Raw genomic sequence first — 26,488 nt, 5'->3', positions numbered from 1 at the left:
TAGTAGCTAAGGAAGGGTCACATTTGAAGCAATGAAAGAGCTTGTGCAAAGGTATAAAATAGAGAAGAAAAAACACAAACAAGTGATTTGATCCAGTGGATAAGCTATATAACCATTTATTCTGATCTTATACGAATTTTCTTAAAAATGAACACAGAATGCTAAATTTTTTAACTTCTTTAAACCTTGGGAAAAAAGAAAAGTGTATCTAAAGTCAAAATAACACAGTGGCATACTCTGTGGCAGTGGTGATGCGAACGTACAGGAGAATTGGTTATGAATGCTGAAAATGCCCACTAGGTTTTAAAGCTTGAATTCCTAGTGTAACACTCATCTTACTTCACACATCAAGAGTGGTTCAAGAATACATATGTCTAAAAAAATAAAAAATTTTAAAAAGAATATATACGTCTACAAAATATATACACTTTTTTTTTTTTTCAACTTTTCAGCCTATCAGAAGTTAGGAAAAATAAGACTATCACTAACAAGTCTATACACAGCCTAGAATATCCAGAGGGAAATCTCTAGTTCCCTATGCTTTGTACTTTAATACTTTCTTAGATTTCCCCTCTAAACTGCCAGTTATTTTGTTTCAAAGATTTTATTTATTCATGAGACACAGAGAGAGAGAGAGAGAGAGAGAGAGACAGAGAGAGAGACAGAGACACAGGCAGAAGGAGAAGCAGGCTCCATGCAGGGAGCCCGACATGGGACTCGATCCCAGCTCTCCAAGAGCAGGCCCTGGGCTAAAGGCAGCACTAACCTGCTGAACCACCCAGGCTGCCCTAAACTGTCAGTTAAAAAAAGTTACAGGAAAGGAATAAATAACCTACAAGCCACCAAAATTTAGGAAAATTACAATTATTACTATATAAAATTAGTTATTTAAATATTAATGGAATACTAAAGGTCCAAAGTAAAACTGTATGTTATGCTGGTTGAGTCCCTTGGAGTTATTAATCTTTGGTGGCACTGGTTCTAACTAGCTAGATTTCAGAGATATTTTACCATGTTGACAAATCTCTACCAGGTATCAAGTGAGAATTATGAGGTCTTTGGAAAAACAGGACTCTGAATACATTAAAAGAAACCGCAGAACTGCAATCCTCACTATTATAGAATAAGCATCCTAAAAGTTACCTTTGGAACAGATGTGTAATGACGAAGCCTACAGATGACTAGCTTTACTGTGAGCACTTTAGAGAACATTGAAATAACTCACTGATTTAAGGGGCCTGGTTAAATGGGGCAAACTTAACAAAAGAACATATAACCATACAAAGGTTCTATTGTACTAGGTAGTGTTTGATTATTAAAGTTAAAAGAAGTAATGGAGAAATTCTAAAAGAAGAGAGAAAATGGGTTATTTGGAATGGACACTAAAGGGGTGAGCATAAAATATCAGTAGATTTAAATCTGGATAAATGACATTTCATAGCACACTGCCTTATTTTGAGCTAACTCCTAGTGACAACTTAAGTAAGTCACTTTTTGTGGCTCCTCTTGTATCTAACATGTATCATGCAGTCGTAAACTTCAGTGTGTCCACAAAATACCTGAACTATCAGAAATTCAACAAGTGTGGGGTGTCTATCAAGATACGGCATTTTGACAATCAGATACTACTGATACAAGTAATCTATGGACCACACCTAATGAAACAAGTTTAGTTATTAAATTCAAAGGGTACTTAAACAAGTTTGTCATGACTTTTGTATCTGAAAAAAAAAAAAAAAAACCTGAGCAGTTACTGTTACTGATAGCAAAGCCTTAATTGTTTATAAAGTTTGATACAGAAAACTTAAGAGTACAAGAGACTTACCCTAAAGAAATACCAATGTAATAATTACATGACCCTCCAGAACTTTTAAGTATAATAAAACTACGCTTGAACGTAAGTATTTTAAAAATTAAACTTACATATAGAAAAAAATTAAAGTTATAATTTTATTTAAGAATATTTTTTTCAGGGATCCCTGGGTGGCGGAGCGGTTTGGCACCTGCCTTTGGCCCAGGGCGCGATCCTGGAGACCCGGGATCGAATCCCACGTCGGGCTCCCGGTGCATGGAGCCTGCTTCTCCCTCTGCCTGTGTCTCTGCCTCTCTCTCTCTCTGTGACTATCATAAATAAATAAAAAATTAAAAGAAAAAAAGAAAAGAAAGAATATTTTTTTCAGGGCAGCCTGGGTGGCTCAGCAGTTTAAGCGCCTGCTTTGGCCCAGGGCGTGATCCTGAAGTCCCGGGATTGAGTCCCATGTCGGGCTCCCTGCATAGAGCCTGCTTCTCCCTATCCCTGTCTCTCTGCCACTCTCTTTCTCTACCATGAATAAATAAATAAAATCTTTAAAAAAAAAATAAAAAAGAATATTTTTTTTCAGGAGGTGCCTATCTACTGGCTCAGTCGGTTAAGTGTCTGACTTTGGCTCAAGGTCCTGGGATGAAGTCCTGTGTTGGGATCTCTGCTCAGTGGGGAGTCTGCTTCTCCCTCTCCCTCTGTCCCTCCTCTCTCAAATTAATGAAATTTTTAAAAAGATGGGGGAGTCCAGGGCGGTTCAGTCAGCTAAGTGTCTGCCTTCAGCTTGGGTCATATTCACGGAGCCCTGGGATAGAGCCCCCACACTGGGCTCACCACTCAGCAGGGAGTCTGCTTCTCCCTTTCCCTTTGCCTCTCCTGCTGCTGCTTCTCTCTCGATCATTGTCTCTCACTCTCTAGCTCTCAAATAAATAAAATCTTTTAATTTTTTTCCAAAGATTTTATTTATTCATGACAGACACAGAGATAGAGAGGCAGAGACATCGGCAGAGGAAGAAGCAGGCTCCATGCAGGGAGTCCAATGCAAGATTCGATCCCAGGACCCCAGGATCGTGACCTGAGCTGAAGGCATACGCTTAAAAGACGCTGAGCCACCCAGGCATCCCTCAAATAAATAAAATCTTAAAAAAAAAAAAAAAAAAAAAAAATGAACATTCTTTCGGGGGGATGGGGTGGCAGTCAGTTTTAAGCATCTGACTCTTGGTTTCAGCTCCGGTCATGACCTCAGGACTGTGAGAGCAAGCCCCAAATCAGGCTCTGTGCTCAGCACAGACTACTTGAGATTCTCTCTCTCATACTCCCTCTGGCTCCCTCCCACTCATGCACGCATGAGCGCTCTCTCTCTCAAGTAAGTCTTTTTATTATTTTAAAGATTTTCTTTATTTTTTTGAGAAAAAGAGAGCGAGCAGGCACAAGCAGAGGTAGTGGCAGAGGAAGGGGCAGAGGAAGGGGGGCTCCCTCCCCGCTGAGCAGGGAGCCAGATGCGGTGCTCTATCCCAAGACCCTGGGATAAGGACCTGAGCCGAAGGCAGATGCTTAACCAACTGAGCCACCCAGGTGCCCTCAAATAATTAAATCTTTAATAAGAAAAAAATTAGAAAGGGCAGCCTTGGTGGCTTAGTGATTTAGTGCCACCTTCAGCCCCGGGCATGATCCTGGATACCCGGGATAAAGTCCCATGTCAGGCTCCCTGCATGGAGCCTGCTTCTCCCTCTGCCTGCCTCTCTCTCTCTCTAATAAAAATAATCTTAAAAAAAAAAAAAAAAAAAAAAAAAGGAAAAAAAAAAACAATTTGGAAAAAAAAAAGAAAAAAGAAGAAAAAGGAAATTCTTTCCAGGTAAACCTAAAACTTAATTAAAATATAATAAAGAGGGCAGCCCCGGTGGCGCAGTGGTTTAACGCGGCCCCGGGTGTGATCCTGAAGACCCAGGATCAAGTCCCGCGTCGGGCTCCCAGCATGGAGCCTGCTTCTCTGTCTGCCTGTGTGTCTGCCTCTCTTTCGCTCTCTCTGAATGAATAAATGAATGAATGAATGAATGAATGAATGAATGAATAAATAAATAAATAAGTCTTTAAAAAAAAATACAATAAAGAAACTTTACAACCCAAAATCTTGTACAGAAAGTTAGTAAGATGGACTAGCTGGTTTTGTACGCCTTCTGCTGGTATACACATTTCAAACAAGTTAATAAAATAGCTAATACGTCAATGGAGAGAAACAGGAAGACAATAATATATGAACAAATTAAGCTCATCTTCTGAAATTAAGTAAAAGGGCAGCCCAGGTGGCTCAGCGGTTTAGCGCTGCCTTCAGCCCAGGGTATGGCCCTGGAGACCTGGGATCAAGTCCCACATCGGTCTCCCTCCATGGAGCCTGCTTCTCCCTCTGCCTGTGTCTCTACCTCTCTGTCTCTCATGAATAAATAAATAAAATCTTAAAAAAAAATAAAGAAAAAGATTTCTTTATCAAGAATTTGGAAACAAAGGTTAATAGAAAAAGTAACATTCAAAACAAAATGTACTGCAACCAGTCTAAAATTGGTTATTTTGCCTCCTAATCCTAGGACATCATCTCCAAATATTTTCCAGTAACATCATTAACATTTCTAATCATAAAGCCATGAACTTCTTTGGCCTTCACAGTTATAGCCATCCAAATAAATCAATCTGCTAAGAAATTGGAAGTACTTTGTTTTCCCTATAAAGAATTTAATTTTATGATTTTAATTTGATTATAATTTAAGTATAACTTAACTACAATCCTAATTTCTTTTTTTTTAATTTATTTTTTATTGGTGTTCAATTTACCAACATACAGAATAACCCCCAGTGCCCGTCACCCATTCACTCCCACCCCCCGCCCTCCTCCCCTTCTACCACCCCTGTTCGTTTCCCAGAGTTAGGAGTCTTTATGTTCTGTCTCCCTTTCTGATATTTCCCACACATTTCTTCTCCCTTCCCTTATATTCCCTTTCACTATTATTTATATTCCCCAAATGAATGAGAACATATAATGTTTGTCCTTCTCCGACTGACTTCACTCAGCACAATCCTAATTTCTAAACAATCATAAATTTATAATTTAAAACTGTAGGTGTAATAGGAGCAGAGTAATATGACCTACAGTCTCAGCACCAACACTGCATTCCAAAATTATAATTATCCAATTTTTCATTATGTTTTTCTATGTTGTTACATGGATAATTACTTCTGCATACTACATTTAAGTGACAAACCATAATTTACTTAACCAATTTCCTATATGGAAGAATTTAGATTGCTTCTAATTTTACACTATAGAAAGTAATGATGAGATGAGGAGTAATGATCTATTTATGCAGATAGCTTTTTACCACTCTATCAACAATCAACCTAATGCACTATTTTTAACAGTATCATTGCCCGTGTATCTTCATAGTCCTTCACTGTCCCTTAAGTAAAAGTTTAACTCCTAGGGTGGCCCACATTACTGTTCATCTTTGCTTTTTTTTGTTCTCTTTAACATCTGCTTCATAAAAAAAGGTGGCTCCCTATTCTACTCACATATCAAACCCCACCTTCCCACCTCCTTATCCCCATGGTTTGTTTTCATGCTCATGGGCTGGTTTGCCTTCCAGAATATTAATAGCACTTTTTATTCTTATTATCCAATCTCTCCATCTCCATCAAAATCCAACACCTAAGCTATCTTTAACTTACAAAAAATACATATGATCTGTTTATTTTTTTTTACTGAAATTAATTTTACAGGCAACAGATGTGTGCATGCCACATAAAGTTCACTCAAATAACTAGCTTTTTATGTTAAAATAACTTTCTAGGTCCAGAATAGAACTGCTTGTGTCCAAGGAGCCATTTCAACAAGCTTCTTTAACTTTTGTATCCCTGTTAAGTGCTCTGTTTGACAGAAATGCAGTATATCCAATCAGCCAATTCCCAAACACCAAGCCACCTCAGTCTGGACTTTCTCATCCCAAACGAGGCTGACAACGTAGCCCTATCCAAACATTTTCTATTTGTCTCTTCCTTTTTCCTCATTCTTTATCCTACAAAAAGCCTTCTACCTTCTGCCTCATCCTATAGTTCTCCACAGGACACTGTCCTGAAGTGTTAAAAGTTTGTATCACCTAAATTTATTTTAATCATTTTTAAACAATGTACAATCATTCAGTAAGAATATAAAAATAGGGATCCCTAGGTGGCTCAGCGGTTTAGCGCCTGCCTTCAGCCCAGGGCGTGATCCTGGAGACCCGGGATCAAGTCCCACATCAGGCTCCCTGCATGGAGCCCGCTTCTCCCTCTGCCTGTGTCTCTGCCCCTCTCTCCCCCCACCTCATGAATAAATAAATATTAAAAAAATAATAATAAAAAAATAAAAATAGTGGTAATAACTCAGAGCTCAAAATGAGTCTATTCTTCTAAATAAATACATTTAAATCTTAATTACATCAGTATCAAAACATTATAATGCCAACTAAACACGATTTGCCAACTTAAGAAGCCAGTTGTTCACAGCTAAGTCACCTCCAAAATGTTAGCCAAGTTAAAAAGTGACTATTTTCCTACTCCAGTTACAAACTTACTATTCTATTACTAACATAGAGAATGGAATACATAAAACTCCTGACTAAATAAACTTTTGCCCTTCACATTACTATATTAGATTATGTAGACAGTGAACAAGACAAGCAAAACACGGTGATATTAGTTTTATTTTAGTACTGCCAAACTTTCTGGATCCAAATCAGCCTAGGAATGAGACCAAAAAAAGAGTAATAAGAAAAAATAAATTAAAACTAAATGACTGTGGAGTTTTAACATTACTCCCAACTGGTAGCCTATTCAAAACAAAGGCAAATTTAATCATCTACACAACTGTGCAATTTACCTGCAAATCCAGTCAATTTTAAAAACTCCTCCCAACATTTTAGCATTCATTCCAGCTGGCAGCACCCAATGTATAGGAGATCCTCCATGATGTGATTCTGAAGAAAGCCTTGCAAATCCTAAGGGAATCAAATCATAATATAAAATATACATGCTACTATAAATGATGCTTTTATATATCCACATTATTGTTTTCTTACCTTGAAATTTTCCACTCTCTCTGACAGAAAATATTAATATAACACTCCTTGCAGATCTGAATGCAGCATTTAATTTCTTCTCATTTACAGGCAGTGTGGACCAAACACCCTACACAAATGATGTAAAGATCAGACAGAAATTAATGCAAATCTTTCATCTTTGCAATTTTATCTGCAATAGACCAAGACTACTGATACTGTTTGCTTTAAATTCAAGTAAGCTATAATAAAGTCTTATTTATCAACTGTCAAAATAATGTACTAATTTATTAAAAACTCAAGAAAAATATGGAGAAAATTCTCAACCTTCACAAAATCATTAAAAACATTAGAAAAACACGTTGTGTCAGGGGTGTCAAAACTTTTATGAGCTAGAATTCTATATAACAGAAAGAACCACCTACAGCTATTTTAATATCACAACCATTTACTATGGTAAAAATAAGATGTTTGAAGGTGAATAATATATATATATATATATATATATATATATATATATATATATATACACACACACACACATATTTCTCCTTTAAAAACCACCTAGCCAAAATAATTAAAGAATACTGTATTGGTAAATCCATCAGTGAAGAATTTGTCCAGTTCCTAGCCTTTCTCATTTTTTCTATTTAAGTTCAAATTTTTATTCATCAATAGTTTGACTAAGAAACCTGTGTTGTACATAGCACCAGAAAAAAGTTATTGATTTCTAAAGACACTTTAATTACTTGTTTGTAACAAGATTAAAATAGAATGATAAAGTAAGGCAGAAACTCTAATTCAGTTCAATCTGTTCATACAATCAAGATCTCATTCACACTAAGTGCTTAATACTTTTGCTTTAAATTCAATCTAGCAGAGCAACAGGATAAACTTCCAGTACATAGCTATTTAATATATTATTCCTTCCATTTAAAAAGTTTGTTGGGTAATCATTAATGTGAAATATATGAGATTTTTACACTGACAAAAATAGGGTTGGAAAAATTATTTACTTTCTAAAAATCAATAGAAGCTGAAATGACTCCTTTTAAACCAAGAAAAGAAATATTTTATAATGCTGTAACAAACAGATGTATGTTTGTAGCAAAAACGTAGCAGAAAATTAGTATCTTACAATATCCTATAGCAACTGGACATACCATTTTTGCAAAGCCTTGGGTGGGCATTTAAGCTAACTCTCCCTTTTCTTCTAAATCCAAGTGATGTTACTTCTAAATATAAAAAAATAAAAAAACCTCTCCATAATAGAATGATTTCTTCTTAAGAAGATCTCAAGGTATAAAATCAGCATTGATATAAAACAAAAAATGTTAATTGCATAAACTTTTAAAGTGTTAGTACAATAACTTAGCAACCAAATTCAGAAACAAAAAAATCAAAAGCAGCACTATTTTACAGTACAAAGTATGAAACACACATATTCTTCAATATCAAGTATTTTGACTTCTAATATCATCTTTAAAAGACTTAAATTACTACCAAGATGCCTCATCAGCCACAAAGCAGACCCTAAATGGCAACTGGACTGTGAATCCTGAAAGCTTTAATGAAAATCACAGTATACTACTCAAAATATTTTAAGTCTACCTTCCATTTAAAATTTTCAAGATTGGGATAGTTTCAACAGAACTGATGCTAATACCTTAGCTTTGGCAAGAGACACATTCTCATGGTTGTTACTCTTTATGAGAAAAAATCTTGCATCCTGTAGGACATATTTGAGTTTACTGGTTTGATCTGAAAAAAAGAAATCCAAAGTGATTAACCGGAGGCCATTATCACAAAGGTGTAAAGCTGTACTGAAATTAGCCCTCCACAACCCAACTAAACTTAAAATTCATCATCGCCCATTCGACCTGGAAAGCTGAGCCACAACACATAATAGAGCAAAGCTAAGAAAAGACACCAGCATTCTGTAAGAAGTTAAATCTAATCTAGTGATGTTCCGATATATCAGATTCACATTTAATTATGAAACGGCTATAAATTTTATTGATTTCTTTTACAAGATTATTCATTTAAATAGACCATTATATGCTATTAAAAATATATATTCCATCTGTGCCCAAAACTAAAATACCTTGCTATCGTTCTAAAAGATATGCAGTAAGTATATGTGGAGCTGTACCTTTTGTAAGATTACATTATTAACCCTTTTTTTAAATGTAATATATCAGAACATTACTACATTAAAACCAACCATTAATGGAGAACTAATAAGGCAAAATAATGACTTTATGCAGCATGCAATGAAAACAATTTCAAATTTAAATGATACCTTTTCGGACAGCACGAACGGAAGATGATAATTTCTCATGCTTCTTTTCTGAACCTGTATTTAGCCAAAGTACATTTGTTCAGATTGAGCTTTAATAGAGATAAGACAAAATTTCTACAGTCTTGTCACATAAAGTTCTCATTCAAGACAAATTATTCTTCCTGGCGCACCCACACACACAAAAAAAAATACTTCTCAATGTGTACGAGTGTTTTGTTTTTTGGGTTGTTTGAATTTTTTTTAAGTATGTATATTTGAACAGTTTCCCACTCAGAAAACTAGTCACTGAATCATCATCTTCCAAGAAAAAAAAAGTGAAATTCCACTTAAGCAGTAACAGAACAGGATTAAAATAATAAGAAAAAGCTTAGTTTCCTCTAGAAGTATTACACTGAACATGCCAAAAATCAATACTAATGAACATCAACAAATTCACACTAAACTACAGCCTCCACACTTTCTACAGCAAATTATATTAGAATCAGTCAGATATGATCACAAATAAAAGTAAAATGAGGATACCTGCGTATGATTCCGATGCAGAGCTTCCACTTCTATCAAAAACAATTGGAGAAATGCCTCTAGCTCTCTTCCTTTCCTTCTTTTTCTCATCTAAAAAGAATCAAACAAGATTTTTTAAAACATTACAATATAGGTACAGGTACTCAAATAAGAATATATCTTACGCCTGGTTTTTGCACAATCCCTAAATACTACTCATTGCTAATCTCTTCTCTAATCCCTCAGTTTCCTCAGAAGGTATTCCATTTCAAAAACACTGTTCAGGGCAGCCCTGGTGGCTCAGCGGTTTAGTGCCACCTTCGGTCTGGGGCGTGATCCTGAAGACCCGGAATCGGGTCCTGCATCAGGCTCCCTGCATGGAGCCGGCTTCTCCCTCTGCCTGTGTCTCTGCCTCTCTCTCTGTGTGTGTCTCTCATGAATAAACAAAAAAAAAAAAAAAAAACTGTTCAAAAAACAGAAACATGTTGTTTCTCCCATCAACTTCAACCAAATTAAAAGCACATGGTCATAACTGAGAACTACTTATCCTACATTAAAGTAGTACTGAATAACATTTTCCAAGAGAAGGAAAAATCTGCAAAGCAAACACTGCTTTAATTTCAGTAAAAAAATAGTGTTTCTATGTACCAGATACCACTGTTCTAGTCGTCTCTCTAAAAAGTATACTATCATTCTTCATTACAATTCCAATGCTGATTCTTAGATGTCTGACAAACCCCAGAACTCAAAACTTTTCAACTGTCAAAAAATAGTAATACACTATAGTAAGTTAGTGATTCCTTTTCTGGCTGCCACTGCTTGCTTTTATGTCTTCAATTCCATTCTTCTTGACCATTTCCCTCTTGGATTACTGTTCTTTTCAAATTGAATTTAAAATTTACTTCTAAAATGTTATGAATAGCCTATGTGTTTCTACTAAAAAGCTGAGAATGTCCAGTCGACAGAAGAGGTCTGCATTACCCGTCATTTAAGAACAATTTCAAGCTTAATTTGGAACTTTATAAGCATATAAACAAAGACTTAAAATGGAATTAGGCTCTCCTGTCTATGTTTATTGGTATTTTAATTATATCATTATAAGTTACTTTTCAGCCAGGAGAGAAGGAATAAACATGGCAGAAAATGCACACATTTATTTTTATAAAAATAGCAAAAGCTAAAACGAAATGATCCTGCATACAATTTTCTATTATGTAACAAAAAGGAGTTACCTATTTAAAAAGATTTAGCTAAATTACCTCCCTAATCCTCATAATAAGCTTATAAGACTCTTAAAGCTATTATTCTCATTTACAGAAAAGAGGAGTAGCTAGGCAACTTGGCCAGGGTCCCATGTTCCTGGATGGTAGAACCTAGTTTCAAATGCAAGTTCCTCTACCTTGAAAGTACAAGCCCTGAGCTCTCTTCTGATTGAGCAAATAGAAAAGATATTTTACTACTACTCCTGAATTCCAAGTCTAATTAGTTTGAAGATGGAAAATTCCAACGACATTCTACATTCCTTTTCTTTTAAATATCTTCTTTCCTTTTATTATGTACTGCTGTCTGTCCAAATAGACATAACACGAAGTTTGTTACGTGATGATTTTCCTAACACAGGGCTGAAAGAGCAGGGCAGTAAATACTGGCACAATTACAAAACCAAGCTCATTTAAAGCCAGCAACCATGGGGGCATAATAATATCTCAAACAACCAGCTACAGAGAAAAGCATTTATTTCCAGGCTTGCTTGCTTTGAATGATGTCTGAACTTCTAAAAATTTTAAGAATCCTTTCCCTAGGGCCAACTATAAGACTTCAAGTGAACAGACTAAAGCCTTTTTAGTGTAAAATTACTAGAAAACCTCACCCAAATAGATGAGAAACAGAAGGTTTTGTCAAATCCTCAATCTCTCTCATACATGTGTTTTGTTTACTGGATACACATATACACATTCCTATATCGTGCCTAGCACTGAGCAGAAACCCAATTCAGTGAATCGATGAAGGACAGAGACTAAAAAGTAAAACCTTACTAAGTTATTTAAAAATTTCAGTATGTTTCTTATAATTTTTCTCTTTGCACATGTAAGAGTCTAGTCATTATGAATCGATCACTAATAATACACACCTGTTGCTGATTAAAAACAATACCTTATCGTTTAAAGTATTGAAAGGATCTCTCACTAATGTGATACAGAAAAAAAAGGAGCAAAGTTGAGATCCTACTCAACTGTTTGGTTTTCTAAGAGAAAATTTCAACTTTTAAAAATAAATTATCATTAGAAATCTCCAAGGATTTTTCGTCTGTTTTTGTATAAAACACTCCCACTGCTCTTAAATTTATGATCTCCTCTATTATTCTCAGGTCAAAAAAACAATGAAAGTGATCTAACAAACTTTCAATGACCACCCAAGTATACCCCTTCCGAATCAAAAAAGGGTAAAATAAACTAGAATCTAGAAAACTCATATTATAGAAACTAAACCGTGATCCCTTGTGTTCAAAAATAGACATCTCCTGGGGTGACAGGGTGGCTCAGTCAGTTCAGTGTCCAACTCTTGATTTCAGCTCACGTCAGGAACTCAGCGTCCCGAAATTAAACGCAGGGTCAGGTTCCACACTTTGCAGGGAGTGCTGGAGATTCTCTTTCCCTTTACCCACCCCAGCACCCCCAGCCTGTCCCTCACACTCTCTAAAACTAAAAAAATCTTAAAAAAAAAAAGACATCTCCTACTTAAGGAGTTCCAAATTCACCCCTTTTTCTTTCACACATTTTTATGAGAAACTACTCCCTGATTAAAAATAGTAACTTCCAGGACACCTGGGTGGCTCAGCAGTTGAGCATCTGCCTTTGGCTCAGGGAATGATCCTGTGGTTCCTGTGGTCCCAGGATCGAGTCCCACATCAAGCTCCCTGCAGGGAGTCTGCTTCTCCTCTGCCTATGTCTCTGCCTCTCTGTGTCTCTCATAAATAAATAAATAAAATCTTTAAACAATAACTTCCTGCACACCAGACACAGTCTCTAATAAAACATGTTGCACATAAGGAATCTTCCAAGGAAAAGCCAGTTTCCTTTTTCTTTCTTTCTTTCTTTTTTTTTTTTTTTTGTTAAAGATTGTATTTATTCATGAGATGCAGAGAGAAAGAAAGAGAGAGAGGCAGAGACACAGGCAGAGGGAAAAGCAGGCTCCATGCAGGGAGCCCGATTGTAGGACTCCATTCTGGGACTCTGGGATCATACTCTGAGCCAAAGGCAGACGCACAACCGCTGAGCCACCCAGGCATCCTCCAATTTCCTTTAATAAGCAAAGTAAGAATTCCAGATATCTCTTTTAAAACAATAAATCTCTTCTAATAAACAGTTTTGATATGAAGGTTCATGAACCCATGGGCTACCATTCAAGTTGAAATATCTTATTCACAAAAAATTTGAATTATCAAGTACCTTGCTAGTGATTAACATCACCTAGGAGCTTGTTAAAAAATGCAGATTTTTAAAAATGCAGATTATTTCAGATCCTACTCATTTAAACAAGTCTCCCTTGTTTGACTTATATTAAGACAAATAAGAATTCTTAACATGGATATAAAAAAAGATTCCTATAATAAAATGTCCCCGACGCCATGGATGTTTCACACATTCATCACAATAAATGAACATTCACTGTCATGCACTTTTTGTTCTCTATCCATTATTATAAATTATTAAAGATATGTTATCCCATCAGTTTGCAAAAAAAAAAAAAAAAAAATGATGGGAGAGTGCAATTAAAGATTCTACATAGTTTGGGGCACCTGAGTGGCTCAGCTGGTTAAGCCTCTGCCTTCAGGTCAGGTCAGGGTCCTGGGGTCAAGCCTTGCATTCGACTCCCTGCTCAGGGGGAGTCTGCTTCTCCCTCTCCCTCTGCACCCCCACCCCTGCTCACATTCTCTCTTGATTTCGCTCTCAAGTAAATCTTTAAAAAAAAAAATTCTACCAAGTTTTATATCAACTGCAACTACTCATCTACTCAGTTTAACTCTTTAACCCCCTTCAAAATCCTCACTAGGGGCACCTCGGTGATTCAGTGGTAGAGCGTCTACCTTTGGCTCAGGTTGTGATTCCAGGGTTCTAGGATGGAGTCCTGCATCAAGCTCCCTGTAGGGAGCCTGCTTCTCCGTCTGCCTATGTCTCTGCCAATCTCTCTGTCTCTCACAAATAAATAAATAAAATCTTAAAAGAAAAAAAAAATCCTCTCTAAACTCCCAAGCCTAGAATTTCAGTGAGCAAAAGGTTGAAAGCACTTCAGTTACCAATCTCTAGAAAATAGCTGGCCATCTGCTCTATCATCTATTCAATTTTAAGAATATGATTTACTAACAATGTACTATTAAAATGATATTACTAAGAATGTACTATAAAAATGATAAAATTGTATAATAATGAAGTTATGGGCTGCCCTGGTGGCGCAGCGGTTTAGCGCCGCCTGCAGCCCAGGGCGTGATCCTGGAGACCCTGGATCGAGTCCCACGTCAGGCTCTCTGCATGTAGCCTGCTTCTCCCTCTGCCTGTGTCTCTGCCTCCCTGTCTCTATGAATAAATAAATAAAATCATTAAAAAATAATAGTAATAATGAAGTTATAATGATCCTATATAACAAAAGAATGCATTTTTTCTTAATATTCCAACGTTTCATTCATTTAGCGTATGTAGCATATCTGGCTGTATCCTGACAAAGGATAGCCATGACAGTAAGCATAATCATCATAAAATGGCCAATAGATTTCTTAAGTACCCTGACTGCTCCTTGTTGTACACTCTGAATTTCCCCTCAAAAGAGCCCCCCACCTTAAACTAGTGACAACTACCTACCATTCCTATTATTTACATCTCGTAGATCAGATAGGGATAAAGTGGTAGGACATGTAGTACTGAAGCAATGACCCAAGAAAGCTCTTAATTTCTCCACAAGAATTTTAAACTCCTATTTTCCACCTCTTGTACTTTTACACCCAGCCTTTGGGAGATCCTGCCCAAGTCAGTCAGCCTACAGATAGAGAAGTGGAAAAAGAGTGTGTATGCCCAAGAGAAAGAGAAAGTTGTTTTAATTTCTATTACCATATGACAGAAATCTAGAGGCACTGAACGTGGAAATACTGTAATACCTAGTAGACAAGTTCCATATCAATGTATTTCAAGTACATGGGCAGCCCCGGTGGCTTAGCGGTTTAGCGCCACCTTCAGCCCAAGGTGTGATCCTGGAGACCCAGGATCGAGTCCCATGTCAGGCTCCTGGCATGGAGCCTGCTTCTCTCTCTGCCTGCCTCTCTCTCTCTCTCTCTCTGTCTCTAATTAAAAAAAAAAAAAAAAAAAAAACTTAAAAAAAAATACATATATATGTATTTCAAGTACATCAGACATCAGTGTTTAAATAACCTGTTCACTAGAATGAAAATCTAAGAATTGGGACCCCTGGGTGGCTTGGCAGTTAAGCACATCTGCCTCCAGTTCAGGGTGTGATCCTGGAGTCCAGGGATCAAGTCCTGCATCAGGCTCCCTGCATGGAGCCTGCTTCTCCCTCTGCCTGTGTCTCTGCCTCTCTGTGTGTGTCTCTCATGAATAAATCTTTAAAAAAAAAAAAATTTAAGAATTTATAACATTAAAACCTGAAATACATTTCCATACAGTAATCAGATTTGTATTCATTTAGAATACAATCAATATGAAGCTGGGAAGCATATTTACTAAGATATATAAATCTTACTCAAATGTATTTATAATACTCAAAAGCATATAATTATAAAAAAAAAAAATCACAAGACAACCTTACTAACATCCCACATCTCAAAGTATTTCATAATTCAACTAAAGCATGTTCAGAAAAAAATCAGGTATTTTTTTTTTTTAAAGACAAACTTGTATATACAAAAATTAGTACCTGATCCATCTGTGCCTGAACCAGATCTAACAGATCCATCTGTGAAGGAAACGGATTCAGAATCAGAGTCGCTAGCTTCACTTCGAGTATCATAATCATTTCCCTCTTCCTTCTGGTCTCTCTCATCCTGTTCATATTCTTCCTCCTCCTCCTCCTCCTCCTCTTCTTCCTCCTCCTCCTCCTCTTCTTCCTCCTCCTCCTCCTCTTCTCCATCTTCATCTACTTCTTCATCTTCCTCTGCATCTTCTTCTACTTCTTCATCTTCCTCCACATCTTCCACCCCTTCCTCTTCATTCTCAGTATTATTGCCTTGTTCATCAGAAGAACCACTGCTGCCAGTCTCATGGTCAGAGCCATATTCTTCAGAGTTTACTTCTTCCTTAGAAGATTGGCTGGATCTGCTTGCACGTCTATCCACTTCAAGCCCAATTCTCTGATGTTTAAAGAAAAAGGGAATCAGCAGTCATATAACAGACAAGGTCAGAGTGAATAAATAGTTCTAAAGCCTCAATAAGAATTGCTTTGTTTTACATCTGCAATAACACTTACTACCTCAGAACCATCTGGTGTAGGGGATTTGGTCCTCCTTTCAGGATCTCTTTTCCGTAGACAAGTTTTTTCAGGTTGACTCTTATAAGGTTCTCTAGAAGCACTGCTAGACAAACGAATCTTCCGATCAGCTTCTAAACGCTTGCTTCTTTCAGATCTTTGATATTCCTCATTTTTATACTCTCCAACTGACTTTCCCTTTGTACTAACTATTCTTTTGTTATTGCTAACAGATGAGCTCAATGGCTTAGAAAGCAACTGTCTTGAATGAACAGAAGGTTTTTGTCGCTTGATGTCAGTAGATTCCATTCGGTCACTTTTTCTTTTTGATCCTTAAAAATACAATTTAAAGAAAGCATATAAAAGTATTTTAGGCATTCTATTTGTTTCACCAAAGACTGACAGATAATATGTATCAGAGAAAAAAAAAAAGGCTAATTTCTTTAAAATATTTTCTAAAATGTTAATCATTAAAAAAAGCTTGCAAATATAAATATTACACATTTGAAAAACAATAGATCACTTTTATTCATATAGAATTGGGTACCATAGTTTGTTATGATTGTACTTTGGTGTTAACAGATTCAAGGAATAAGAAAAAAAAGTCACTTTCTTAATAAATTAAATCTTTATTTAAACTTATTTTAACAAAATTTAAAAATATTACATACCCTTCTTCTCGTTTTTATCTTGTTCACTCTCTGGATTATAAAGTTCATCATCCTGTTCTGGTACTTCAGTCAAAATATCATCAAGAACATTAAGTTCTCCATCTGAAAGCAAAGAATTAAAAATAGGGAAAAATCATTACCATGAAGCATTTATCTTCTACTACTACTATGTTGGGTCTAAGTAAATATGAAAACATAACCCTCAAAGACCTTTTATTTCAGGACCAAATACAAGACTAATTCTATAAAACCATTCACAGTAAAGAACATGATACAGACCTACAAAGCCAGGAGTAGTATACACCCACCCCATAGGATATGAAAGGATAAACTACGAAAAAAGAAAATGTCAAGAACTTCTGTATCTGTATCTCATCACATAATTTCTCATTTTTCTAACTGCTCTAAAACGTACACAAAATATTAGTACAGAAATACATGCAGGTAACATAAACACACACACTTAAATAAGGATGTGTACTCAAGATACTTATTGATTACCAAGAAAAAATAATTTTAAGTAGAGGAAGATGACAGATTCAAACTTAACCAAGGTGAGTCAAATCAGTATCACAGACCACCTGGCATGATGCACACATCTGTGATATTCAAACTCTGAACCTATATGTGAGAAAATATCAAATAAACCAAAATGAAAGGTCATGCACTACAAGCAGTAAGAAATTACTCCAGATTAAAGGAGGATAAAAAAGACATGATAACTGAATAAAAAACATAACTGGGAAGCTAGTGAAATTATAATAAGGTCTATAAATATCACTGTTTCCTGATTTTGATAATACTATCATTAAGTAAATGTCCTAATTCTTAGGAAATACATACTTAAGTATTCAAGAACAAAAAAGTATTATGCCTGCAACTGACATTTGGTTCAGAAAAAGTGTCTGCATGTATCCACAGAGAAAATTAGGGGCAAATGACCTCAAGAAAAATAATATGGGAAGTCAACATTTGTGGAGTGGTTGAAAGGTAAAAAAAATAAAAATAAAAAATAATAATAATAACAATAATATTGTACTATTCTTATAGCTATTCTGTCCAAATGTCAACACACACACACACACACACACACACACACAGAGTACTTTTGTGCTACACAATCAAAAGCATTTCAGGCTGCTGATACAAACTATAAAACATGTTAACTTATTTAGACAAGAGAACTACTGACTATAACTGACATACTAATGATCATGAAAACCTGTAACTCAGTATTTGCACTGCATCCTTAATTCCTGCCACATCCAACAGAACAAAATAAATCCTAGAAATACATGCAAATATTTACTACTTTAAATTTTTTTTAATAGGGGTGCCTGGGTAGCTCAGCTGGTTAGGCATCTGCCTTCAGTTCAGGTCCTGGGACTGAGCCTCAGGTCCAACTCCCTCCTGCAGGGGCGGGGGGTGTGTCCTGCTTCTCTATCTGCCCCTGCTCATGCTCACTCTCAAATACAAAAAAATCTTTTTAAAAATAAATAAAATTGATTTTTTTTTTAATAATACACTAAAGCTAATGGTAAATGCTTTGAACCTAAGCATTCTGGTGCTTATCTTCCCAAATTTAAAGTGTGGTAAAGGGAAATATAAAGTCATGAACACTGATGAGACAGGACAATTACATTTATGGTTCCAGTCAAAAAGCAAAGCCCATTCAAAATTATAGCAAGGGCTACTGACCTGACTTAAGGTCTATAAACAGGTTAATGAAACTAAAGTATCTCCAAAGGGGGACAGAAATCAGTGACTGAAGAGAACTAAAATATTTAATGTAGGTATATGAAAGAAAACAAGGTTACACAGGGTACAGAAAAAGTAACATCTCAGTATTTGGAGTCAGACACAGTTACTGTTTAAGAGAACATCTTCCTTAGTATTTTGAGTCAACAGTTGCTGCCAAGAACATCAAGGGGGCACCTGGGTGGCTCAGCCGCTGTGCACCCTGTCAAATAAATAAATCTTAAAAAAAAAAAAAAAAAAAGAGTGGACTTTACGATTTTTCTAAAATGAATATACATACTATATGGATTTCCTTACTTTAGCTCTCTAGTCAATAAAAAAGTAAATCCAACAATCTTCACAAAAATTACATTTCTAAACCAAAAAAAAAAAAACCTATCACAATGAAATAGGCAATTAAGTAAGTATAGTGCTACACAAATCTTTCCATGAAATTACTAGCTTTGTATTACAGAATCAACCGGAAAGCCTGAACATTTAAATGAAGTTATATACTTTATATATGCTAAATCTAACACAGAATGAAGGAACTGCTCAGGTTAATTTAAATCAATGCAAATTTCAGGCATATTTAAATCATGGGTTCCCTACAAAAAGGTATTGTTTTAAAAAGTCTTAACTGTATTAAGTCAAATGCAGAGACTGGCTGCTGTTTTTAAGCTACAAATTTTTAGGACAACAAATATTAAGCAATACTTTTTTTTAACATTTGGCACTTTCACACGTATCTTATATACATATACGAAACACCTAAAGTATGGTTTATCATCTATTACTTCACAGATACATAAGTATAGGGTGGCCAAATTCATGTCTAGAGATAGATGGGTACAAGCCTACAGTTCAGGTTTTCTAAATCTAGAGTTAAATTAGATGGGGAGTATTAAAAAAAAAAAAAAAAAAAAAAAAACCTTTAAACAAAGTATAACAAAAATGCAAAATATTATTAAAGAGTCATGTTTAGGGGATCCCTGAGTGGCTCAGCGGTTTGGCGCCTGCCTTTGGCCCAGGGCGCGATCCTGGAGTCCTGGGATCAAGTCCCAAGTCGGGCTCCCAGCATGGAGCCCGCTTCTCCCTCCTCCTGTGTCTCTGCCTCTCTCTCAATCTCTGTGTCTATCATGAATAAATAAATAAATCTTTAAAAAAAAAAAAAAACTAATGTACCACAGAGCTCTGTATAATTGACATTATAGCATCTTGAAATTTACTTTAAGATCAAACACTACATCCTCACTTAACGGTCCACTTATTTTTATCCATTTTATATTTCATGATATCAATAATCGAACTGTGGGGGCAGCCCTGGTGGCGCAGCGGTTTAGCGCTGCCTGCAGCCCAGGGTGTAATCCTGGAGACCTGGGATCGAGTTCCACAGCGGGCTCCCTGCATGGAGCCTGCTTCTCCCTCTGCCTGTGTCTCTGCCTCTGTGTGTGTGTGTGTGTCTCTCATGAATAAATAAATAAAATCTTAAAGAAAAAAAACATTAAAAAAAAATAATCGAACTGTGGTATTTAATCACAATACTGGCAAAAGACCTACAGAACAAATTCAGCCTATGGTTTATTTATCAGTAAGAATGGTTTTTGCATCCTAAAGAGGTTATGTTTAAAAGGGGGTGGGGGGGACATAGAACAACATGTGACAAACCCTTATGTGGCCCCCAAAGCCTAAAATATTATTTACTATCTGACCCTTTACAAAAAAAGTATGCCAAGCCTTAATATAAATGGCATTTTAAACTATTTTCTCCATTACTAAAACCCCTTATATATATATTTACTTAAATATAATATACAGGAGAAAGATCTGGATCTAGAAGAAAGAAAATCCAGGTTATCATATAAGAGCTAGGTATCTTCAGGAAGGTCCCAGTCTGAGCTCCACAGTTTCTTCACTTCTGGTAAGAGGCATTTAGAATAAAAAGACCAGTGTTTGGGGAAAGGAAAAGGAGCACACTTATTTGAATGTGTTTTAACCTATAAGCCATTCCGTATCACTATCAGATTCTAATAAGCCCTGCCTGCCACAAACCTTGTGTTCATGACTAGGGTACATGATAACACAAAATCTGGTCCAGAACACAAAAATCCTCTTCTTTTTTTAATAAACAAATAAATACATGTTCCGAGTACCTATTGCTGTATAACTACAAATCCCCAAACTTAGTGGCTAAAACAATATAATCATTTGTTATTTATTTCTGCTGATGGTTCTGGTGCTCAACTAAGGTCTCTCATGTGTTTGCAGTTCAGAGGGTGGCTAGGGCTAGAATCACCTGAAGCCTTGTTCATTCCGTGTCTGGCTGGCACCTATACTGGGAAGACTCAAAACAGCTAAAGCTTCGAGGGCATTTCTTTCTGTGGGCACTCTCCATCATGGCAGCTTCAAGGTAGGCAGACTTTTTACATGGTGGTTTAGAACTCTAAAGATGTATATCCCAAAAGAGAAAAGGCCAGGTAGAAGCTCAGGTCACTATTTTATTCAGAGGTAATCACAAAAGTCAACCCGAGTTTCAAACAGAGGAAAACAGACTCCACCTAATAGATGGTAGAAGTGTCAGATACTTGGTGGGTGTTTTCAACTATCACCAACCATCAACTTAGTTTTGTTTAAACTTAAGGATTTTAATTACAAATGTAAGGTGTGTTTTTAAAAACCGAAATACAGTTTTAAAAGGTTGAGTATTTACAGTACTGAGTTATTACAAAGCTAATTTAAGCTGCTTTCTCTGACCACTTCTTTCATTGGCTAGAAAAAGTACACTTTGTACATATTTCACTTTTTCAACCCAGAATGAAGTAATTATAAAGTAAACATATTTTTTAAGATTTTTTTTAAAATTTATTTATTCATGAGAGACAGAGACAGAGGCAGAGACATGGGCAGAGGAAGAAGCAGGATCCATGCAGGGAGCCTGGCATGGGACTCATCCAGAGTCTCCAGGATCACGCCCTGGGCTGAAGGTGGCGCTAAACAACTGAACCACCCAGGCTGTCCTAAAGTAAACCGTTATTTTAATTTCTCAGAAGCTACTGCTGCTGAAGACTAATCATCACTGGAATATCCTTTTTGGGGAAAAAAAATTCTCTTAAGAGACAAAATAACACCCAGTAGTTCTCTAGAGTGATCTTTAAAGTACCTTAATAAATTTAATTTTATTTAAAAAAACTTAATTTTTATTTTTAAAATAAATGCTTAATAATTTTGAATCACTGTCTTAAAATATACTGTATATTATATTATCATTCTGTGTATTTTACATTCAATTCCTTCATAGTAGCCTGACAGCTGCACCCCAACCTAAGACTATTAATAAAAAGTGAAATGGGGATCCCTGGGTGGCGCAGCAGTTTGGCGCCTGCCTTTGGCCCAGGGCGCGATCCTGGAGACCCGGGATCGAATCCCACGTTGGGCTCCCGGTGCATGGAGCCTGCTTCTCCCTCTGCCTGTGTCTCTGCCTCTCTCTCTCTCTCTCTCTGTGACTATCATAAATAAATAAAAATTAAAAAAAAAAAAGTGAAATGAACAAAGGTTAACAAATGTCAGATTAAGAAGAATTCTATGAACATACACAATTCACATACTACAAAAATAACTAGTAATATTTGAGATAAAGCACTTCATGTAGTTTTTGGGTAAGTCTGTATAAAGAATACAATATTTTGGGGATCCCTGGGTGGCTCAGCGGTTTAGTGCCTGCCTTCGGCCCAGGGCGCGATCCTGGAGTCCCAGGATCAAGTCCCACGTCGGGTTCCTGGTATGGAACCTGCTTCTCTCTCTGCCTGTGTCTCTGCCTCTCTATGTCTGTCATGAATAAATAAATAAAATCTTTAAAAAAAAACAAAAAAAGAATACAATATTTTTTAAATTATTTTAAAAACTCAAAACTGTTTAAGATGCCACAAAATGAATTTTGTCACAATTAGCTCAAAATTATTCATTAAATAGTACTGCTATTTACAACTAAAATTCATCCAAAAGTTATACCCTAACAATTATAATATGAATCTAGCTCTTAGACACTGTTGTGAAGACTACAAGGATTCAATACAAAAATGCACACACCTTGCATTTTTAGAAGGGCTATTTGGTCATTCAAGACCCAGATTCTCACCTGCAAGCAACCAGCAGGAGCAGTCCTGATACAGAGAAGGTGGAGTATGTCAAGGTTTACAAAAGACAATCTGGGTTTATGCCTGGTAAATATGTATATGTGTGTGTGTGTGTGTGTATATATATACACACACACACAAATACTGCCTGCACACAAACTATCCTTGCTCTTTTACTTTTCTTTAGCCTAACACCTACATTAACTATTAAACAAGTACTTTATCTGCCTGACCCCAGTATGCAGTAACTCCCAAATAATGTTAAATAGCTGCAAAAAAATTTGGCATGTAAGAGACTTTATGAAATAGAAATAGCAAGGACAATCCTACACAATTCTAGTGGATTAACTACTTCAACAAAATTCAAGCACCATGTTGTCCAATCTTCCAAAGTTTCAAGAGGATTCCCAAACTCGTATTTCCATTTGAAACTGACTTAAATGTTGCTTCAAAAATAAAACAAAAATGAAAAAAATAAAATAAAACAAAAATGCAGGTTGCTGCTAGCTTGACTCCTCTGGGGAAGTGCAATCATCTGTGAAAAATTCAGTGCTCTTAGCATTATACCGGAATTACACCTTAATCTTGAAATTCCTGGCCCAGGAAGGCCAAAAACCTTAACTCTGGGGTTATCAGTGTAGAAAATTAACCTTTATCTGAGACACAGCCGCAGTCCTTTGTTTAGGACCCTAAAGCTTCTGGATCAGGAGATACAAAGTATTATTTATTTGAGGGTCCAGAAACAAACTAAGACCTAGAGTACTTAAACAAAGAAAACCTGGCAGTTAAATATACTACACATCCTGTTTTACAACACAGAACACCGAAATACACTGTATCTTTTAATTCATTTAATATAGTTTTAATGGGCTTTGACACCAAGATTTTCTGGAACCTCCCCTTCTGTTACATTTAACATTAGACCAGTCTCAGTTACTGTTTTGTCATTCAAAACTGTCACTCCGCTAAATGAAGTGTAGAGACTTAACATTTTCCGCCCCATCCAAATTTGCTGCTCTCCAATAAGCATACAATCTGAAGTCTAAGGAGAGCATTTTAAATTTTTTATCCTATTTCTATTGAGTAGAACAAATACACTGGAATACCAAATACATAGTCCATGCTTTCTAAAACTCTAACTAAAGTGGACCAAAATAAGGTCAACCTTTGGGGCACCTGGGTGGCTCAGGGCGAGATTCCGGGGGTCCTGGGATACGAGTCCCACATTGAGCTCCCCGCAGGGATCCTGCTTCTCCCTTTGCCTGTCTCTCTCTCTATCTCTATCTGTATCTCTCCCCCTCATAAATATATAAATAAATAAAATATTTTAAAAACAGTCAACCTTTTTCTAAAGGTTGTTCTACTACGTACATAGAACATGTGTATGTATATACTACTGTGTGTGCATGTTTATATGTACTTGCCTGTGTGACTGTGTGTACAGACAAATTAAATGGAGAAAACTCTTAGCTTTGGATAGAAGTAACAAATGTCTCACAGTTACCAATGAAGTCCAACCTTGGAAGTCATTTATTCAAGGCACTGAGTCATGATTAACTGTTCACCAAGAATCTGGTGAACAAGAGAGACACACTCTTGGCCCTGATGGAGCTTTCAATCTGGTAATGTGGAAAGCACGTTACTTATTAAAGTGGTAACTCATTATCCTCATTTTGGATATATTAAACTTTTACATTGTTTTTCAGAGAGAACTTCCTAAGAGCTTAAGAAATAAAATGAACACAAGAGGTTTAAAATAGAAAAGACATGCATTCCTTACATAGAAAAACTACCATTATTTAACACCACCAACATTCCAGTATCTTTCAAATCCACTTTTTGGACATAGAATCACCACAGGAATCAGAGGGAGTTGGCAATTTGTCATATATAGGTTTCAGCTTCTAAGTATGGGTATTATAGAGCATTATAAAAGTTAATGTCTGTTATACAGTTAAGGTACAAAGCCCAATAATCCAAGGACTCTATAACCAAGTCTTTTAACTGTTCTGTGACTAACAGCAAATTTCTGCAACTTAAATTCAGTTCTTATCATGATTCTACACCATTCATGAAATCATCGAAGGCCTGTGACAAGTCTAAGATTCTTACAGAGCTTAACTTTATAATTTCGTAATGCTTCATATAAGATTACTAATGACAGTAAGTACTTCACTTCCCACTTTTTCTTGTTCAAGTATGGGAAGGAAGAGTGAATTAGGTATTCTGATTCTGCTTATTATTCTAGTTGTGTGACAATGATTAAGTGAGACACCTTGGACCTTAGTTTCCTGATTTGCAAAATAAGTTATCCTAGAAATCTTACTACACAATAAACAATTCCAAGTTTGTATTTGCTAGCTTTCCCAGTAAACTAGAGACAATCTTTGATCTAAACTATAAAGGTAAGCACTTATATCAGAGATTTTAAAATAGATGTAAATTCAACTACAGAAATTAAGTTTTTTAAAAACTACACAAATGTAAGGTCTTTCAAAAGCTGGAGGACTTATCCTAAGTATTGCTAATAGGTGGCATTTTAAGTCCCTAAAGATGTTATAAAGTGTGTTTGGATTGCACTAAATCCATTTCAAAAAAAAATTTTTTTAAACATAACCTACTTCTCTTCCACAATGTACATTACATTACTGTGTCTCCATCATCACTGGCAACAATTATGTTCGTTTTAACAATGAATTCTTGGGAAGTACTTGACTTTTACTCATTTTGTATTTGGTCTATTTCACCCACCACAACCACCACCCACTCCCACACACACAGCTCATAGATGACACTCTGATACAAATGGTGACCGAATTAATTTTTATTAATTAAAATCATCTACTTTAATAACTGACTTTACTAGTAATTAAAAGCAGTTTCTTCTCATCACTATCACCGTGCAACCTGAAGTGCACATTCCTTTCAAACTTCTGGGGGGGGGGGGGGGTAAGATTTAATGAAAATTCCTTACACTACTACAACCCAATCACTAAATTGCCTTAAGACAGCATCAGTATCTTAAAACATATTCCCACGCACCACTTCCCAAGCCTGTCCCTACTCTTGAGCAGTTTGCTGAAGCACGAAGACTCTTCTTCCTCTTAAAGAGAAAAATTAGAGAGATCATGGCCTAAATGCAATTTGACCCTAGGATCCATTTAACAAACCCCCCACCCCCAGGTTAATTAGCCACACAGACAAGTAGATCTGTGAGACACAGAGCAGCAGCTGTGCCATATATATATATATATATATTTTTTTTTTTTTATCAACTATAACCTTTCCAAAACTACCAAGGTAATCTTAAAGTCAGAAAAAGACTCCCCCTAAAAGCAGCATCCAGTCCAGATCACTCGCTAGACGGGTAATGATCCGGGATATGTATTAATACCTGTAGGCCTGGGAGGTCGGCATTTCAAAGCACATGACATTCCATTCTGCCAACACCAGTTCTTCCTGTATTTCACTGTAATGTTATTCCTACAGCTTTCTATAAATCACTCCCATTTGTTCCCGGTCGTATCCTTTGGGGGCTAGCACAATTTGTTTCTATCAGAATAGTGGCCAGGATTTTCTTTCTTTCTTTTCTTTCTTTTCTTTCTTTTTTTTTTTTTTTTTGGCCAAGTCTAAATCAGATTAAGTATCTTTCCAAACATAATGTCTTCCAAAATAAGGGTTCGGAAACAAACAAACAATAAAAAAAAACCAAAAGAGCGATTCTTGCCCCTTTGCCTGTTTAACAGGAAGCGCCGTAAGTAACTCGGTAGGTATTTTTCGGGATCCACTAC

At 36.2% G+C, this 26,488-nt stretch overlaps 1 protein-coding gene across 11 annotated transcripts in view; it reads right to left on the bottom strand.

The window, feature by feature from the left end:
* YTHDC1 (YTH domain containing 1) overlaps window positions 1-26,488 on the bottom strand; it is a 39,579-nt gene that overhangs the window by 12,216 nt on the left and 875 nt on the right. For 2 of the 11 annotated variants that reach the window (XM_038556214.1, XM_038556222.1), the window contains exons 2-9: window positions 16,828-16,929; window positions 16,157-16,488; window positions 15,608-16,040; window positions 9,707-9,796; window positions 9,185-9,238; window positions 8,549-8,643; window positions 6,904-7,012; window positions 6,705-6,822 (exon numbers count right to left, since the gene is read on the bottom strand). In XM_038556214.1, the coding sequence (XP_038412142.1) occupies window positions 6,705-6,822; window positions 6,904-7,012; window positions 8,549-8,643; window positions 9,185-9,238; window positions 9,707-9,796; window positions 15,608-16,040; window positions 16,157-16,488; window positions 16,828-16,929 (1,333 nt within the window). Of the gene's footprint in view, window positions 1-6,704; window positions 6,823-6,903; window positions 7,013-8,548; window positions 8,644-9,184; window positions 9,239-9,706; window positions 9,797-15,607; window positions 16,041-16,156; window positions 16,489-16,827; window positions 16,930-26,091; window positions 26,447-26,488 lie in introns of those variants that run through there. The other 9 variants (XM_038556212.1, XM_038556216.1, XM_038556213.1 and 6 more) reach the window with 9 other exon arrangements.

This window comes from Canis lupus, chromosome 13 (genome assembly GCF_011100685.1).
Source record: "Canis lupus familiaris isolate Mischka breed German Shepherd chromosome 13, alternate assembly UU_Cfam_GSD_1.0, whole genome shotgun sequence".
In the NCBI taxonomy this organism is placed as follows: Eukaryota; Metazoa; Chordata; class Mammalia; order Carnivora; family Canidae; genus Canis; species Canis lupus.
Note: the sequence above shows the minus strand (reverse complement) of the source record. Positions and strands in the feature narration are given on the sequence as shown.